We start from the raw sequence: 19,393 nt of genomic DNA on the forward strand, positions 1-19,393 counted from the left end.
CTTCGGAATCCTGCGTATCGCTGAGGTGTTCCCTGGTGGGTGAGCTGGAGCGGAGGTCTCCTGTAGTTGGGGGTCGCTGTGGAGATCTGCGTTGTCTGTCTCTGGTAGGGGACGGTCTAGGTGACCTGGAACTATGGTGTCTCTCCCTAGAGGGGGATGACCGTGTGCTATGGGATGACGCAGAGGAACGCGACGTGTGGGTCCGCTTACGTCTGGGAGAGCCAGAAACGGCCTGTCCCTGAGTGGAGCTGTCCCTTTGCTGGGTAACGCTCATAGCCGAAACATGACCCTGCAGAGCCTGGAGTAATGTGAAGGTTAGGTTATCTATGGACTGCGTCATAGACTGCGACATCTGTGTAGCCCATTCCGGCATGGTAGCATCCGCTGAAGCATTGGTAGGAGCCTCCTGGGGTTCTGACCCAGTATTCTGGATACAGTCCCGACAGTGGGGGTACGTGCTGCCACTGGGGAGAGTGGTTTTGCAGGCTGTGCAGAATGCATAAAAGCAGTCCTGCCTGGTTCTCTTGTACCTTGAGCCTGGCATAGTGCACAGAGCGCGGAAGGGCAGGCTATGGGAGAGCCCTACAGGGGTGGATATGCAGGGGAAACCTATAGGAGAGCCTTACAGGAAATCCGGATTCACAGCCGAGCAAAAAAACCCGAGCTGTGATCTTACCCCACCAGTGTGCCCCTAGGTCCAGCGCCGAAGATCCACAGTCCTGTGCCCCCCGGAGACTGGCTGGCATGGTGCTGCTGATGCCTGCGTCAGAAATGGCCGCCGAGAGGATGAGGAGGCAGAAGAAGGGGGTGGAGAGCTGAGAAAGAGCGCGCAGAGATGTGTAAAAACGTGCCCTTTCTGCCTCAATCCGCCTCTGCTATGACACTGTAGAGTGCCATATTTGTCATCCGGGGGGCGGGCCGGGGGGGCGGAGAGGAGGCGGCGACCTCAGCTAGGCCGAAGCCACGGCCTAAGTTAGATATCGATGCCCAGGAAGGGCTCCAGGCCGGTGCGCTAGTCCAGGAGGGGGTCAGATCTTAGCCGGACCTCCCCGGATTGAAAGGCAGGCTAGCGGTGGGGCCACAATCGGAAGCGGGGCCCTGTGATGGGTCCCCCTGAGGCGCTATGTAGCTGGTGCTGCCGCAGAGACAGGGGCGCAGGGAGCCCTGTCTCTGTATGTGCCATGCCTGCCCGCACTCCCCGCCGGGCCCGACAGGAGTCCGCAGCTGGGCTGGGGTCCCTAGATACAGTGAGCTGCAGATTACCGAGGTACAGACCCTACCTGAGGCGTCTCAACCTAATACCCCCAGAGGGGGATTAGGGAGAGTGCTGCTGTCACCATCAGGGGGCTTCTTCCTCACATCGACCTCAACCCAAGACCAAAAGGAATTGGGGAAGGAGGGGGGTCTCAACTTCGAGCCAGCACCAGCAGGACTGGGGAAGGAGCGACATGGGGAACAGCCATCTCTACTTCAACCAGGCACCCCATAATAGGGGGCCGAGGAAGGAGCCATGCCGGGAGTCTCACAAGAAACCCGCTTTTCTTCATCTTTCATCCGGGAAAAAACGGAGTGAAAAAAAAAAAAAATCTTTAGGTGTGCCTCCTTGCGACACTAAGCAAAAACTGGAGAAGGCTGACGCCGTCCAGGGGTGTATACTGCAGAGGAGGAGCCATAGTTAATCTTTTTCAGATTATGCATAGTGTCGCCTCCTAGTGGACAGCAGCATAACACCCATGGTTCTGTGTCCCCCAATGAGGTGACAGAGTAAATTGTTTTAACGCCTCAAATGGCTTTATTATCATTGGACTTAGAGGACATCCACACTTCTCATAAACCTACAATAATTCATTTATATCTGGTCACTAAAAATGCTATAGCGACCTTGTGGAAAGAAAACTCTGTTCCTAATATAAGTGATATTCTGGATAAAATGACACTACATAACTCACATGAAAAAAAGTCATGCAATTGCAAATAATTATTATGCAACCTATAACAAGAGGTGGTAATCCTGGTCCGACTTTGCTTCCTGAATCTGCTTCATCTTCTCTCAACTTCTGGAGTGATACTTTTTGTTATGTTGTATGTGATGCGAATCTAACCCCTAACCACATTATAAAGATGTAACACATTACTGTTAGTTGTTTTTTTTGTATTGTCCCTTTCCTCCTATACCTGTCCTTTGTATGTTCCCAAATAAAGTGAAACTTATTCCTACTACTACCTCAACCCCTTCTTCCCCTCCTTCACCTATTTAAATGTGTTAAAATTTGCAATAAAGTTATTTGAAAAAGGAATTGCTGTGATTTTAACTCTGCGTATTTCTGCAGCATCAAACCCGCAGCGGCCAGATGTTACAGTGGATGGGTTTTCTAGAAACCCCATGTCCACAATGTGTGCGCGCCTGCGGATCACGTCTTGAAAGACACTTTGCATGTCAATCTCCATGTTAATCAATAGACTGTATTGGACATGGTGAATCCGCACGTTTCAGTGAACACATGCGGATTTACCTGCATCCAATAGAAGGCAGCGCTTTGGATGCAGCGAACATATGCTGCGTCCAAAGCGCTGCTACTTGATCGTAGACACTCAGCCTAACAATCATTTTTACAGGACAGTCTCTGGGAACTGGGTTATCATCATAACAGTTAAAGGAGTTGACCAAAATAATAAAAGCACTGCACGCAGGTAACCAAAACATGTAACATAAAGAAGCCATACTCCACTTTCTAGCTCCCAGCATATCCAGCACTGCATCCCCGATGATTCAGTTTAAATTGGCTACGGATATCACTGCTAGACATAATCAAGGATCATTGGCTTCCTCCTTATTTGGCAAGCTATAGCGTTTACCAAAGAAGCTGTAGAGGGAATCCGGCTAACTGGAGTGCTCCCGATAATTAGCTATTAGGCTCCAAAGCTGCAAGTGTCGCGGCTTTGTGACAGTCACAACACATGCATGGATAGCCCAACACAAAGGCTCTCCATGCATGTATTATGATGACTGTCAGACAACTGTGACACATGCAGCTGCGGCATCGAGCAGCTGATTATCGGGAGCACTCCAAATAGCCGGGTTCCCGATGCAGCTACTTCGGTAAGCGCTATAGCTTGCTGAATATGGAGGGAGCCGACGATGTTCGCTCATCTCCAATCACTGCCTGGAAATCCAAAGTGACTGTTGAGGCCAGCGATTGGCTGCAGATGATAAATGGGCTATACAGACTGTGACATCTGCAGCCAATGAAAAACAGGAACATTAGAGGTGCAGTCCTGTAGCTACCAGGAGCTAGAAAATTGAGTGTATATTCATATAAATATTTTATATAATTTGCTGCCGATGTAGCATTTTCATTATTTTGGACAACCATATTAACTATTACAGCTAGGATCTGCTATCACTTACAGGTTGTAAGTTTACAGCTGCAAAGAACCCCTAAATTCTGAGTGTGGGAGTAAATGAATAGCTTCTTGCTGATTTTCTTTTCATAACGATGCCTACAGGTCCTGAGCAGTTGAATTAACCGGTGTTGCAGCATTCTGTACAGTGAGTGGCTGGGAACATTGTTGTGCAGGGAATAAACTGAAAGGACACTTGTTCTCGTGATCACTGTAGATATGTCATAACAATTTTTTAAAGTACCCCTGGGGTAGTAGAGTTTCTCAAATTTCAGCATTTGCTGTAGGTGTGAACCAACGTCACAGTTTCGAAATGAAAATACTTACCACTAATGACACAGATTTATGTCAAGCTGAACCAACATAAAAAACAAATGATCCACAAATGGGGTTTTCAAGATTTGAAGAAATTAGACAAAACAAAGAAATTAAAAAAACCTGACTTGATAAATCCCTCACCACTAAAAGGGAGGGTACCATAAAAAAAATCAACAATTGAAAAAAAAAAAGTAAAGTATTAATGTTTTAATTTCTTTAAAAAAGTTATCATTTGCTTTTAATGAATCATTTTTAAATGTTTGGTATTTCCACTTTTAAACACTAGGGGGAGCAGTCGCTGAAATTTGCCACGAAAACCTAGTTAGTGTACAACTAGCTCACATTATGACTGCAGTAAATTTGGGTGAGATCTGCTCGTGTGGGGTGTCTCCTCTCCTCCCTTTCTTTGCATTTGGAAAAGGATAAGAGAGGATGACGTTTAGTGTAGGATCATAGTGTGGAGGCATTTTGTTGATGTCGTGTGACATGTAACCCAGAAAGGAGAATATTAGAATATGCAGATAATGGAATGGAATGTAAATGAAGCGTTATTACAGGAAACACATTTGAGAAATGAAAACATGTTTAGTAGTTAGCTGAAGTTGTCATGTGGGTAGCTGGAGTCTTAATTGCTGTGGAAGTCACATGGAGAATTGCAGACGCCACTACTGTAGTTTAAGATTATCTGATGAGAAAAAGTTTAAACATTTTGCAATGTAAGGTATCGTCATTGCCTGTTTCATTTACAGATGAAACACTTTCTTGATTTCTGAAGTGTGTAACATTTTATTGTAGTCTGTGCTTCAAAACACTCGAACGGAGCTCCCCTAGGGTAAGTGCACACGTTGCGGATTGTGCTGCAGATTTTGCAAAATCTGCAGGTAAATCCGCAGGTCAAAAGACCTGCGATTTATCTGCGGATTAGCCCTGCGGTTTGACACCTGTACAATGGAGCAGGTGTAAAACCGCTGCGGAATCCGCACAAAGAATTGACATGCTGTGGATTAGAAACCGCAGCAAATCCGCGTGGAAAAATCTGCAGCATGTGCACAGCGTTTTTGTTTTTCATTGATTTTAATGGTACTGTACAACGCAGCAAAAACTGCTGCGGATCCGCAGGGCCAAAACCGCTGCGTATCCGCAGCAGAATCCGCAGCGTGTGCACATACCCCAAGTCTTCTTGCCCCATCTATTATATAATACTTAATACTCAGGTTATTATTCACTCCCATGTTAGGCAGTCTAAAATGCAAAATCTTAAATAAAATGTCTAAAGCTAAATCTTTAAGTAGGAGATTTTTTGGCAGCAGATGTTGCTGAACCTAAAACAAATCTGCATCTGTTAATTACAGATTAGCTATAAGTGAAATGTGTGGCAATGAATGTTAAGGTACTGTCACACTTAGCGATGCACCAGCGATCTCGACAATGATATTACCCGCTCAGGATTGCTGGTGCATCGCTAAGTGGTCGCTAGTGAGCTGCCACACAGGCAGATCTCTCACCAGCGACATAGCAGCGGTCGGCGGTCGCTACTTACGTGTCAGACGAGGCAATGAAGACGTCCTCCCGCCCGCGTCCACACGTCGCTTGTCGCCACAGCAGGAAGCCCAGCAGGAAGCTGACGATGAGAAACGGGCCAGGCCGTTCTCGCGCGATGAGCGATAACCAGCGGGGGAGCCGGTCGGAGGTATCACACATAGCGATATCGCTAGCAATATCGCTGCTGCGTCACAAAACCAGTGACGTTATAGCGATATTGCTAGCGATATCGCTTAGTGTGACAGGCCCTTAAGATCTGAAACATTTTTCTGTGTCGTACTGTATGTTACACATCTGATGGTGTCCTAATATTTTTTTACTAAACATACATTTTATACTATTTCAACTTACAGTTTTTCCGGCTCCATTTGGTCCTACTAAAATTGTCAGTGGAGTGAAGAAGGTTATAACTTGTTTATCTTTATCTTCCACCCCGAAACTCCTCACACCAAGGATGCTCATTTTCTCTATTTTAGACATCCTGTTGAATATGACTTTACACCTTTTACAGTTCTGAAAAGAAAAAACATTCAGAACTGTAATTATTTTATACTGCATTAGACATTCCTCCCCTGATCATCATTGCACTACAGCTGGAAACACAAAAATAAAAACACGTCTTATGCAACCTAAACTGGGGACAAATAGATTGGGCTGTAATTTTAAGGGCAATATACAGTTGTGCTCAAAAGTTTACATACCCTGGCAGAATTTTTGCTTTCTTGGCCTTTTTCCAGAGAATATGAATGATAACACCAAAACTTTTTCTCTACTCATGGTTAGTGGTTGGGTGAAGCCATTTATTATCATACTTGTCATGATCCAGGTTGGATTATGACAGATTTTGCACAAGTAACCTTTTTATTTTGCACAAGTAACCTTTTTTTTTCCTTTAAGCTGTTTGCTTAAAATTAGCTTTGCCCCCGGTGGCCATTAGGGTGATTACACTGTGGTTGTTTTAGTTCTAGTTGTGCCCCCAGTGGCCGTTAGGGTCATTGCACTCTGGTTACTTTACTTTAGTTGCTCCCGGTGGCCGCTAGTGTTATTGCACGTGATTATGAAGCAGGTGTGATTCCCTGTTGGTGAGTTGGTGTCCAAATGGTGCTGCCTGGTGTTCTCCAAGGTGACGGGATACGTCCCTCTAGTGAGCAGACTAATGATTTATAAGACAAAGAGAAGCGGGCGGCACCGCTGTTACCGTGCTGGGATCAGTAGTTTGCAGCCGGCGGTACGCTCACATCCAGGATCCCGGGTGCTTGACCTCGTAGCAGACCAGTAGGACAATCCAAGAGAAAAGGGTCGCACTCAACGGGATTAGTGTGAATGTTTAATGACACAAGATTACATGTCACATCGGGGATGTGATAACATGAGTGTCAAGGGCTGACAACGGCCGTTTCGCGCTACTCGAGCGCTTCCACGGGTCAAAGTGCAGGGGGAAATGACGGATTCTTATGCAAACAATGTCATCCAGTCACACCTCCTGCACCTGCCGCTGTTAAATAACAATGAAATAAACATAAAAGTGCTCAGTGCAAACAAATAAAATAGACATACAAATCACCGCTGCAGCGGGACAAAGTTAGGCTGGTTTCACACTTGCTTTTTTTTTGCAGCGCGTTTTCCCGCAAAAAAACGCATTGAAAAAACGCATACAAAAGCATACAACTGCTGCGTTTTTTTCAAGCATTTTTATGAGCATGCATGAAAAAAACGCAGCGTTTTTATGCGTTTGTATGCGTTTTTAGTGCGTTTTTACCGCGTTTGCGTTTTTTTCCAACATTAGGTGGCCCCTCACACTAACCCAAACCATGACTTTACTAACCCTAACCATGACCCTAACCCTGACCCTAACCCTGACCCTAACCCTTAACCAAACCATACTTAACCCTAACCCTAACCCTGACCCTAACCCTTAACCAAACCATACTTAACCCTAACCCAAACCCTAAACCCTAACTAACCCTAACCCTGACCCTAAACCTAACCCTAACCCTTAACCAAACCATACTTAACCCTAACCCAAACCCTAAACCCTAACTAACCCTAACCCTGACCCTAAACCTAACCCTGACCCTAACCCTTAACCAAACCATACTTATCCCTAACCCAAACCCTAAACCATAACTAACCCTAACCCTGACCCTAAACCTAACCCTGACCCTAACTCTAACCCTAAACCCCCTTAACTAACCCTAACTCTAACCCAAACCCCTAAATTCCATGGTTAACAAAAAAAAACGCATGTGCAAAAAAACGCATACATAAGCATGCCAAAATAGACATACAAATCACCGCTGCAGCGGGACAAAGTTAGGACATAGAAAGATAAACATCACAAAGACTGCTTTCTATGTCCTAACTTTGTCCCGCTGCAGCGGTGATTTGTATGTCTATTTTATTTGTTTGCACTGAGCACTTTTATGTTTATTTCATTGTTATTTAACAGCGGCAGGTGCAGGAGGTGTGACTGGATGACATTGTTTGCATAAGAATCCGTCATTTCCCCCTGCACTTTGACCCGTGGAAGCGCTCGAGTAGCGCGAAACAGCCGTTGTCAGCCCTTGACACTCATGTTATCACATCCCCGACGTGACATGTAATCTTGTGTCATTAAACATTCACACTAATCCCGTTGAGTGCGACCCTTTTCTCTTGGATTGTCCTACTGCTCTGCTACGAGGTCAAGCACCCGGGATCCTGGATGTGAGCGTACCGCCGGCTGCAAACTACTGATCCCAGCACGGTAACAGCGGTGCCGCCCGCTTCTCTTTGTCTTATAATTACTCGCACTTGGCTTCAGGACTGAGCACGTTTGGTTGCCGGATCTTTATAGTGACTGTTCAGACGCAGCATACAAAGTCGTTTAACCATGTCAGAAGGCATGGAGGCGGATACAGCCACACTGGGTATAAGCCTACAGGCTGGTCGGGAGGATGTTGATAATTATTTTAAAGAGTGTGAAACATGTGATGAAGTGCAAACTTTAAGCACTAAAGCTTTGGAATTTAAATTGATGAATTTGGCTGAGAGAGAAATTAAGTTATTTTGGACTAATAATTCATTGAAGTCCTACAGAGACTGTGGACGTGTACCTCGCGGATTGAGGGTGTGGAAAGAAATTTCTGAGTTTAGAGGTGATGCCACTTTTCATGTTGAATGGGAGAATATCCTACTTAAATGTTCGCAAGATCTATTACAATTAGTCTTGGCTACCAATTCACGTAATTATGACACAGTCAAAGAAGAGTTAACTAAAGCACAAGATGAGTTAAAATCTAGATTGACGGACAACCAGTGGCTTACATTTAATAAAAAAATGGACAGTAAATTATTACCTATGCAAGCAGAGATTAAATTAAGGAAACGAGATAAATTCCTACGAGATAAAAATGATTTTTTGAATGGCCAGATTTTTAATTGGAATAAGCAACGCATGAATCCGCATACTGGACAGTTGGGGAATGCGAGATATAAGCGTCATTATAAAAAACGTAACCAGACTCCAACAAGGAGAGATTATTTGACAACGGATTCTGATTCCAGCATGGGAGAGGGCGTAGTTCATCCACAATTTTACTTGATCAGCAAACATCATCAGAAGCAAGTGTGAATCGAGAGAATTTCCCTTTAGGCGGAGGATTAGAAGAGGAAGGAGGAAGATTTCAGGGCCGAAATCGCAAGAGAAAACAGGTCTCATGGAGACCGAGACATTAACGGACACAACGTCATACACAGTGATAAATTTAACTAGTCATGTATTGAATAAGTCACACTATTCGTTGCTAGTTAAGGGTCTGAATTTTTGTATACCAGACAAATTTGATTTGACAGAATTTTAGATTGATTTGTTTAAATCCATCAGGAAAATACATTTGTATAAGCATTTTTTATTGAAACCTCCTAATAATACCATATTACCAGGCGAAGCCCAATGTAAAGTGGGCCCCTTGGGATTCATGGCAGGAGTGGGCACGTTAGCAGAAGTGCACGAAGACGCTGCGTTTTTGTTGAGTCTTAATGAACCTGAGGGTGACAATATAGTTCATTCGCAAATGGTTGACACTCCATTTGTAGGGGGGGTAACATCACAGTACATGCCCCCGGTTTCCCCCGGTAATCCCATTGATTTATTTGAGACACAAGTTATTAAAGATGTAGAGGCATTAATCTACCCGACTGCTCCCTCGAATTTAACGTTGGCAGAAAAGCGAGCAATGAGAGAAATTAGAGACTGGGTAGACACAATAGTAAGGCCATGTGACAAAGGAGGGAACACGGTCTTGATGCCTAGAGATATGTATTTGGCAGAAGCCCACCGACAATTGTCTGACACAGTAACATATACGAAATTGGCAGGTGATCCTACCCCCAGATTTTTGAGGGATTTGAGGTCCTTACTCAGGCAATATGTTACAAAAAATATTATTTCCGAAAAAAAGGCAGAAAAATTATTACCTGAATTTCCGATGCGCCCGCACTGGTATCACGTACCAAAAATACATAAATCCCTATCTTGTCCTCCAGGTCGTCCCATCGTACCTGGGATAGGCTCAGTTACGGAGGCGCTGTCACAATATATAGATTGGCTATTACGACCACTGTTGATCCAGATTCCCTCGTACACAAGGGATACGAAAGCCTTTCTAAAAGAAATACATGAGTTTACGTGGCAACCTGGTTTTTTCTTAGCATCAATTGATGTAGAAAGTCTTTATACTAGAATCCCCCAACAATTGGGTGTTGATACTATTAGGGAGATACTAAGTACCGCTGGAAAAGAGAAAGGTTTTGTGGATTTCGTTTGCGATGCATTGAGTTTTATTTTAACACATAATGCCTTCACATTTGAATCAAAATGGTATTGTCAGAATGTGGGAACCGCGATGGGTACTCCAGTATCCTGCACGTTCGCGAATTTGTTCTTGGGGGCTTTTGAGGAGAAATACATTTACAACACGCAGAAATATTTTAGACATATCAGATTATACCTACGATATGTGGACGATATGTTTATAATTTGGGAAGGTACAAGAGAAACATTTGAGGAGTTTGTCATTTATTTGAATGAGGTAAATCATATGAACATGGTATTTACACATAATTTTGGAGGTATGAAATTGGAGTTTCTTGATGTCCTGTTAGAAATTAAAGATGATATTATTTGCACATCGGTTTTCAGGAAACCAATAGCAACCAATTCCATATTACGTTTTGATAGTTATCATCCGGAACACACTGTTAACTCAGTACCATATAGCCAATTTTTAAGAATATTCCGGTCGAACAACACAGTGGAGGGTCCGGAACGACAAGTCAGAGAATTATATGATAGATTGATACAACGAGGATATCCAGATAAATTATTAGATACCACAGTTCAAAAAGTGAAATCTCAATGGGATGACAATAGAAGATGTATGGTGTACCAACAGCATAAATCTAAAAAGCAAGAAAAGAGATTTACTTTTTGTTTTAGGTATGGACCGATGGATAGACAGATCAGTTAACAGGAAACATTGGCACATTTTGGAACAAGACAGAGAATTGTTTGAAATAGTGTCAAGAGGACCACTTATTTCTAGCAAACGAAGTACTAGGATTAGGGATGTGTTACTCCAAAATCGATTAACAGTTCAACGTGATACATGGTTGAATGCAGGAATCCCCAAAGGAAATTACAAATGCGGACAATGTTCCTTTTGCAAGTATCATTGTACGGACCGCACATTACAGATAGGTGCAATTAGACACACTGTGTCCAGTCTAATCACATGTAAGACCGATTATGTGGTTTATGTCATCTTTTGTACATGTCGGTTTTTTTACATAGGAAAGACAATACGCCCGCTTTATGTACGATTTCGAGAGCACTTTAAGTCGATACAAACAGGTAAAGGAGTACCACGGCTTATTAATCATGTTAGGAGTGTATACGGGATGGATTCAGGGGTCCTCTCCTTTGCAGGTATAGAAAAAGTGACCTTACCCCCACAAGGGGGGAATTTGCATAAATTACTGTTGAAACGAGAATCCAAATGGATCATGGATACACGAGCTACTGGTCCGGTAGGTTTTAATGATAAAGTAGATATGGCCATTTTTTTGTAACAACTGGTTTAATTTGATAAGGAACCAACATATTGTCCTTTTAGCAATTCACAATATATAGTGTTTGTAACGTATATACTGTGACTTGGTTTTCAATTGGTTAAATTCGACCTACGATTCATAGTTAGGTTTGATGCTGGTATTAGTGAGAAAATGATTATTTTCATGACCTGCAGCAGGACTTTATGGGTTAAATAACAGATGGTAGTGATAATTAGTGGTGTTGGAGCCAAGATACTATTAAAAAAGAGATATTTATGATGCATAGATCATGATTTGTGGAGGCATATATTTGTTTAATATCTAGTGCGGGGTAGTCCTTAGATCTACATTTTAGTAGTAGATTTCTTAGATTTAGATTATCCGGAAGGGTTAATTTAACAATAGAGATAATTGTGTACGATTTATACGAGTAAGCAGTCTTTGTGATGTTTATCTTTCTATGTCCTAAGAGTGCTCGAGTAGCGCGAAACGGCCGTTGTCAGCCCTTGACACTCATGTTATCACATCCCTGACGTGACATGTAATCTTGTGTCATTAAACATTCACACTAATCCCGTTGAGTGCGACCCTTTTCTCTTAGACTAATGATTTAGTCCTTGGCACTCACGCCGAAACTTGGGTAATATCAGAGAAGCCGTGTCCCCCTGGTCGTGTGGAGGAAGACGACCTGGGAGTGTATATTTCCTCCTCGCCCTCAGAAGGTACTATGTCAGCAGAGGTGATGGTTGGCGAGGTACCTGAGAGCATTCCGGTGCTTGTTAACAGTGGAGCAGAAGTGAGTCTGCTGGATGCTCAGTTTGTCCAGACTCATGGTCTGAGGTGTGAGACGCCGGACAAACCCATAAGCGTCCTAGCCATTGACTGTCCCACTGAGCCAGGGGAGAGTTAAACCAAGTCGTAGAAGACATTGTGCTGCATAGTGGACATCATGATGAGTCCAAGTCATACTACGTCTTGGAGGGAAATCCAGCACCTATCGTTGTGGGCCCCCCTTGGTCTAAAAAACACAACCCAGTCTTAGATTGGCGGACTAGGGAAGTAGTCAGCTGGGAGCAGTCGTGTGAGGGCTGCTGCCTAGGAGCTACTGTCTCTGCCGTCTCCCTACAAATGTCCCCTTCCTCTCCAGTGGTAGCAGCTGAGGTGCTGCAGGAGAGTAGGGGCAAGGCTCAACCCTCGCCATTAGCCAACCCTGAGAGGCGCAGACCTCGTAGTAGGAGGGGTTGGAGGGTGGTGTTTCCCTTGGTGAATTGCGGGGCTGTGAATGTGGTGACACAGGGGGACGCCTCTGTTGTCAGTTCCAGAAAGAGTTCACCGTATTGTGACAAACGAATGTGTGGCAATAAACGTTCAGGTCCAGACCTGTCTGTGAACGAGCATGTATGGGTGGCCACCAAAAACATCCAGTGGAAGTGTGTTGCGGGGGTCTGGAATTCTCAGGTGATCGGGCCGTATCTGGTGTCGGCTATCATCAGCCCGGTGACTTACCAGCTGGAGTTACCCACAAACCACTCGTTCCCCAGATCGGCGCTTTGGAGAGGGGTGGTGCCTCCGGGACGTACATTGCCAATACCAGCGGTGCTCGTTTGTCATAAACCTGAAGTTCAGGTAGTTGTTGGGGTGAACTCTGGATCTGGGCATCCCCACTGTAGGTGGGTTTTTTTGGTGAAGAGTGGTCTTGAGGGTCCAGAGGCCCCTCATTGAGGGAGGGTACTGTCATGATCCAGGTTGGATGACAGATTTTGCACAAGTAACCTTTTTTTTTCCTTTAAGCTGTTTGCTTAAAGTTAGTTTTGCCCCCGGTGGCCGTTAGGGTCATTGCACTCTGGTTATTTTAGTTGCCCCCGGTGGCCGCTAGTGTTATTGCACATGATTATGAAGCAGGTGTGATTCCCTGCCTCCTACCTATAAAGGAGTCGCAGGTGGTCTCACTCAGTGTTGGTGAAATTGCTCATTTCCAACCAAGTCTGGTGAAGGAAGGAACTACAGAGAGGAGTTCCTGGCAGCTCAGGGGAGTTCTGGTGTAATAGCTTCAGGCGGAAGCTGAATTCAGGTGTCGAGCTTCAGGGGTGAAGCTGAACTTTGGTGTCGTACTCTTGCTGGGAGCAATAGCAACAGAGCAAAGCTAAGTGGTGTTTTTCCCTGTTTGTTACTTTCCTTGTGTGTGTATTAGTGCAGTGGTGGGATTAGTTTCTGCACCGTCCAATTCACTGGAAAGGGATAGGTGCAGGGCGAGCTAGGGATTTGAGGTATCCAGCTCGTCGCCAGGTGCGGAACCTGCCTAAGAATCATCAGGAGTGTAGGGACACTGACTCAGGGGAGTGCAGGAGGTCTCCACGTCCCCGTTCCCTATTGCAGGGCCCTCCATTGTAACTGTTTCCCCGATGTTTCCCTTAACTCTGTTTAAATTCGCCCTGCTGGAGGCGGTGTATCCAGGGTCACGGGTGTTATAGAAATTTGCCCTGCTGGAGGCAGTGTATCCAGTCACACGTGACATTACAATACTACTATGTTTTCTCTTTTCAAATCATAATGACAACTCAAATATCCAAATGACCCTGATCAAAAGTTCACATACCCTAGAGATTTTGGCCTGATAACATGCACAGAAGTAGACACAAATGGGTTTGAATGGCTACTAAAGGTAACATCCTCACCTGTGACCTGTTTGCTTGTAATCAGTGTGTGTGCATAAAAGCTGAGTGAGTTTCTTGGATCCAGACAGACTCTTGTATCTTTCATCCAGGCACTGACGTTTCTGGATTGTGAGTCACAGGGAAACCAAAAGAATTGTCAACGAATCTACGAGAAAATTTAGTTGAACTGTATAAAACAGGAAAGGGATACAAAATGATATCCAAGGAATTGATAATGCCAGTCAGCAGCGTTCAAACTGTGATTAACATATGGAAAATCAGGGGCTCTGTAAAAATAAAACCACAGTCAGGTAGACCAACAAAAATTTTGTCCACAACTGCCAGGAAAATTATTCGGGATGCAAAGAAAAACCCACAAATAACATCAGCTGAAATACTGGACTGGACTCTCTGAAAGTTAGCGGTGTGGCTGTTTCAAGAAGCACAATAAGAAGGCACTTGAAGAAAAATGGGCTCCATGGTTGATTCACCAGAAGAAAGCCATTACTGCGCAAATGCCACAAAGTATCTTGCCTACAATATGCAAAACAGCACAAAGACACAAAGACAAGCCTCAAAACTTCTGGAACAAGGTAATTTGGAGTGATGAGACCAAAATTGAACTTTTTGGCCAAAATCATAAACGTTACATTTGAAAAGAAGTCAACAAGGCCTATGATGAAATGAGCACCATTCTTAGTGTAAAGCACGGAGGTGGATCGCTGATGTTTTGGGGATGTGTGAGCTACAAAGGCACAGGAAACTTAGTCAAAGTTGAAGGAAAGATGAATGCAGCACATTATCAGCAAATACCAGAGGCAAATTTGCAATCATGAGCCCGGAAGCTGCGCATGGGACATACCTGGACGATCCAACATGGCAACGATCCAAAACACAAGGCCAAGTCGATCTGTCATTGGCTACAGCAGAACAAAGTGAAGGTTCTCGAGTGGCCATCTTAGTCTCCTGACCTCAATATCAATGAACCATGCTAGACAGCCCAAGAATTTACAGGAACTGGAGGCTTTTTGCCAAGAACAGTGGGCAGCTTTACCATCTGAGAAAATAAAGAACCTCATCTACAACTACCACAAAAGACTTCAAGCTGTCATTGATGTTGAAGGGGTGTAGTGCAGTGGTAGCACACTTATGCAGTGATGAGGCAGTGACCCAGCAAAGTTCAAAGCAAAACGTCTCTTTAATGTTCAACTCGGCAAAACACAGCACACGATATCCTCCGGATCGCAGTCGGGAAACATATCCTCTGGATTACAGTCACTAAGCACGCCAATCCGTGGGCAACTGCACCGCCGCGTTAATGTGCTACTCACAGCTTTACTCAGTACACAATATCCTTCAGTTTACAATCACTAAACACGCCAGTCCTCCTCGAGACCAGTTGCCATAGGTGACTGTAAACGTCTCTTTAATGTTTAACTCAGCAAAACACAGCACACGATATCCTCTGGATTGCACCCGGGAGACATGTCCTCTGGGTTACAGTCACTAAACACATCAGCCCTCCTCTGACTGGCTGCAGTGGGTGACTGCACCACCGTGTTAATATTCTACATGTTAGGGCAAGTTAGGATAGGATATGGGTTGAACTAGATGGACTTAAAGTCTCCCTTCAACCTTAATAACTATGTTACTATGTTTCTTACAGCATTACACAGCACTCCATATCTTCCGGATCACAGCCATGAACCTCATCCTTCAGTTTACAGTCACTAAACATGCCAGACCTCCTCCGGGCACAGGACAGTCTACCTCCGGTTCACCACCGGGCACAAGACAGTCCACCTTAGAGACGAGTTGCCATGGGCTACTGCACCGGTGTGTATGCTGTGGGTGCCAGGCCCCTGAGCTGCCTTGGCTCCCCTTTTCTGTGTTGCCTCACACAGATGGAGCACTGCAGAGCCGACTGCTCTGCCCTCTAGCACACACCAGACTGACACTCAACCTGACACACCCAAAGCCTATACTGCAGGGTTTTTAGCTAGAATCTGTGGCTTCAGCCACCTGGAAAACCTGGGCCAGGAATGAGACGGACTGCAACACTACCATCTGCAGTTTGTTTCAAAACACCAAAACCCAGAGCAGGTTTTCCCTAAATCTGCCTTGGATAACTAGCATGTCCATTACTTATACTCACTTTAGTCTGCATTGCAATCACAGTTACGCCTGTGACTGCAAAGCCCTCTCATGGCCTCAATACACCTCGGTGCGCATCCTGGGGGGAACATACAGCGACCCCTACAGGTAACACCAGTCACTGCCTCACAGGGGGCAATACACGGTATTAAGAAATGGGGTATGTGAACTTTTGATCAGGGTCATTTGGATGTTATGGGTTGTCATTATGATTTAAAAACAGAAAACCCAGTAGTTTGACAATAAATGGCTTCACCCAACCACTAACCATGAGTGGAGAAAAAGTTTTGGTGTTATCATTCATATTCTCTGGAAAAAAGGCCAAGAAAGCAAAAATTCTGCCGGGGTATGTAAACTTTTGAGCACAAATATACAACATGATTATATACTAGGTTCATATTTGTACACATGCAGACACAAATTTGGGATATATACGGTATTTCATAAATGAATCCACATGTCAAACTACACCAATCGAACTTTTTTTAAATGTGTTTTTTTTTTTTATTCTTTTTCCAACTACGGTGGCTTTTAATTACACATTCAGGAAAACCTATTTGTTGTATTGAAAAATAATGCTATGTTTCAATATTTCTCCCCCTGAGAATAAGAGAAAAAAAACATTTATCGTATATACAGTACTCGTGTATAAGCCGAGATTTTCAGCACATTTTTTGTGCTGAAAACGCCCCCCCCCTTGGCTAATACACGAGTCATTGTCCATAAAGCCGGCAGGGGGGAGGGGTAGCGGCGGAGCAGCGGTAGGAGCTGGCAGCTGTGGCACAGTGACAGCTGCCGGCTTCAATACTCCGTCCTGGCGCCGGCAGCTCTTCCCCTGTGCAGCTGTCACTCGGTAACACTCATCAAGGTAATGAATATGCACGTGTCTCCACTTCCATAGGCGTGGAGCGCACAGGAGAGCTGCCAGCACCGGGAAGGAGATGCAGGGACGGCGCGAGAAGGGTGAGTAGGACGTGGGTGTGATCCATGCATACAAGGATGGGAGTTGGGGTTGAGCCATGCATACAAGGATGGGAGGGGGGTGTGAGCCATGCATACAAGGATGGGAGGTGGGGTTGAGCCATGCATACAAGGATGGGAGGTGGGGTTGAGCCATGCATACAAGGATGGGAGGTGGGGTTGAGCCATGCATACAAGGATGGGAGGTGGGGTTGAGCCATGCATACAAGGATGGGAGGTGGGGTTGAGCCATGCATACAAGGATGGGAGGTGGGGTTGAGCCATGCATACAAGGATGGGAGGTGGGGTTGAGCCATGCATACAAGGATGGGAGGTGGGGTTGAGCCATGCATACAAGGATGGGAGGTGGGGTTGAGCCATGCATACAAGGATGGGAGGTGGGGTTGAGCCATGCATACAAGGATGGGAGGTGGGATTGAGCCATGCATACAAGGATGGGAGGTGGGGTTGAGCCATGCATACAAGGATGGGAGGGGGAGTTGAGCCATGCATACAAGGATGGGAGGGGGAGTTGAGCCATGCATACAAGGATGGGAGGGGGAGTTGAGCCATGCATACAAGGATGGGAGGGGGAGTTGAGCCATGCATACAAGGATGGGAGGGGGAGTTGAGCCATGCATACAAGGATGGGAGGGGGAGTTGAGCCATGCATACAAGGATGGGGGGGGTTGAGCCATGCATACAAGCATGGGAGAGGGGGTTGAGCCATGCACACAAGCATGGGAGGGGGGGTTGAGCCATGCATACAAGCATGGGAGGGGGGGGTTGAGCCATGCATACAAGCATGGGAGGGGGGTTGAGCCATGCACACAAGCATGGGAGGGGGGGTTGAGTCATTCATACAAGCATGGGAGGGGGGGGTTGAGCCATGCATACAAGGATGGGAGGGGGGTTGAGCCATGCATACAAGGATGGGAGGGGGGGTTGAGCCATGCATACAAGGATGGGTGGGTGGGTTGAGCCATGCTTACAAGGATGGGAGGGGGTGGGGGTTGAGCCATGCTTACAAGGATGGGAGGGGGGGGTTAGCCATGCTTACAAGGATGGGAGGGGGGGGTTAGCCATGCTTACAAGGATGGGAGGGGGGGTTAGACATGCTTACAAGGATGGGAAGGGGGTGAGCAATGCATACAAGGATGGGAGGGGGGTTGAGCCATGCATACAAGGATGGGGGGGTTAGCCATGCATACAAGGATTGGAGGGGGGGTGAGCCATACATACAAGGATTGGAGGGGGGTGAGCCATGCATACAACGATGGGACCGGGGTAAGCCATGCATACAACATGGAGTGCCACACATACCAGGACAGGTGGAGCCACACATACCACGACAGGATGGGGAGAGACACACATAGCAGGACAGGGATGAGGGGACAATGCATACCTGGCTTATACTCGAGTTAATAAGCTTACCCAGTTTTCTGTGACAAAATTAGGTGCCTATATTCGGTTGCCTTATACTCTAGTATATATGGTAGGCATTTCAGATTTTTTTGGGGACTAAAAAAATGGGGTTAACTAGATTTTTTTGAAAGAAAAAATAAAACAGTATGAGAAATCTTAATCTGTCAAAATGTTGTCAAAAGATTTTTGTTTTTGTTTACTAAGACTTGCCCTTTTTAGTCTATGGGCAGCAAAGAAGAAGTCACCGTTAGAAGAAGGGAGGCGCCGGATCGCATCACCCATCGGACCAAGACCGGACCGCCCCCCGGTTAGTATAATATAACTCCTTTTTCTTATCTTACAGGTTACATCGGGGGCTTATCTACAGCATTACAGAATACTGTAGATAAGCCCCTGATGTCGGTGCCGGCGAAAAATATGGTGACAGATTCCCTTTAAACACATTTTTTTTTTTAACTTTCACAAGGGTAACAGGAGAAAATGGATCATACAATTTGTTTTGCAATTTCTACTGACTCCATCAATTCCCCATATGTGGGGGAAAAACACTGTTTGGTCACACGGCAGGGCTTAGAAGGGAAGGAGCGCTATTTGACTGTCATAATTAGCAGACGCCATGTCATATTTGGCGAGCCCTTGATGTACCTAGACAGTCGAAACCCCCCCAAACAAGTGACACCATGTTGGAAACTAGAACCCTCATGGAACTTATCTAGATGTGCATTGAGAACGTTGAAACCCCAAGTGCTTCACATAAGTTTATAACATTGAGCCGTGAAAATAAAAAAAATTACATTTTTAACACCAAAATTTTGCTTTAGCCCCAGATTTTACATTTTTACAGT

The 19,393-nt window shown here is 45.2% G+C and overlaps 1 protein-coding gene across 4 annotated transcripts in view; it reads right to left on the reverse strand.

The window, feature by feature from the left end:
• RAD50 (RAD50 double strand break repair protein) overlaps positions 1-19,393 on the reverse strand; it is a 202,183-nt gene that overhangs the window by 173,609 nt on the left and 9,181 nt on the right. For all 4 annotated transcript variants that reach the window (XM_073569696.1, XM_073569486.1, XM_073569566.1 and 1 more), the window contains one exon: positions 5,614-5,775. In XM_073569696.1, the coding sequence (XP_073425797.1) occupies positions 5,614-5,742 (129 nt within the window). In that variant the 5' untranslated portion in view covers positions 5,743-5,775. The remainder of the gene's footprint in view (positions 1-5,613; positions 5,776-19,393) is intronic.

This window comes from Dendrobates tinctorius, unplaced genomic scaffold (assembly GCF_039654945.1).
Source record: "Dendrobates tinctorius isolate UK_male_01 unplaced genomic scaffold, ASM3965494v1 ptg000001l, whole genome shotgun sequence".
Lineage (NCBI taxonomy): Eukaryota > Metazoa > Chordata > Amphibia > Anura > Dendrobatidae > Dendrobates > Dendrobates tinctorius.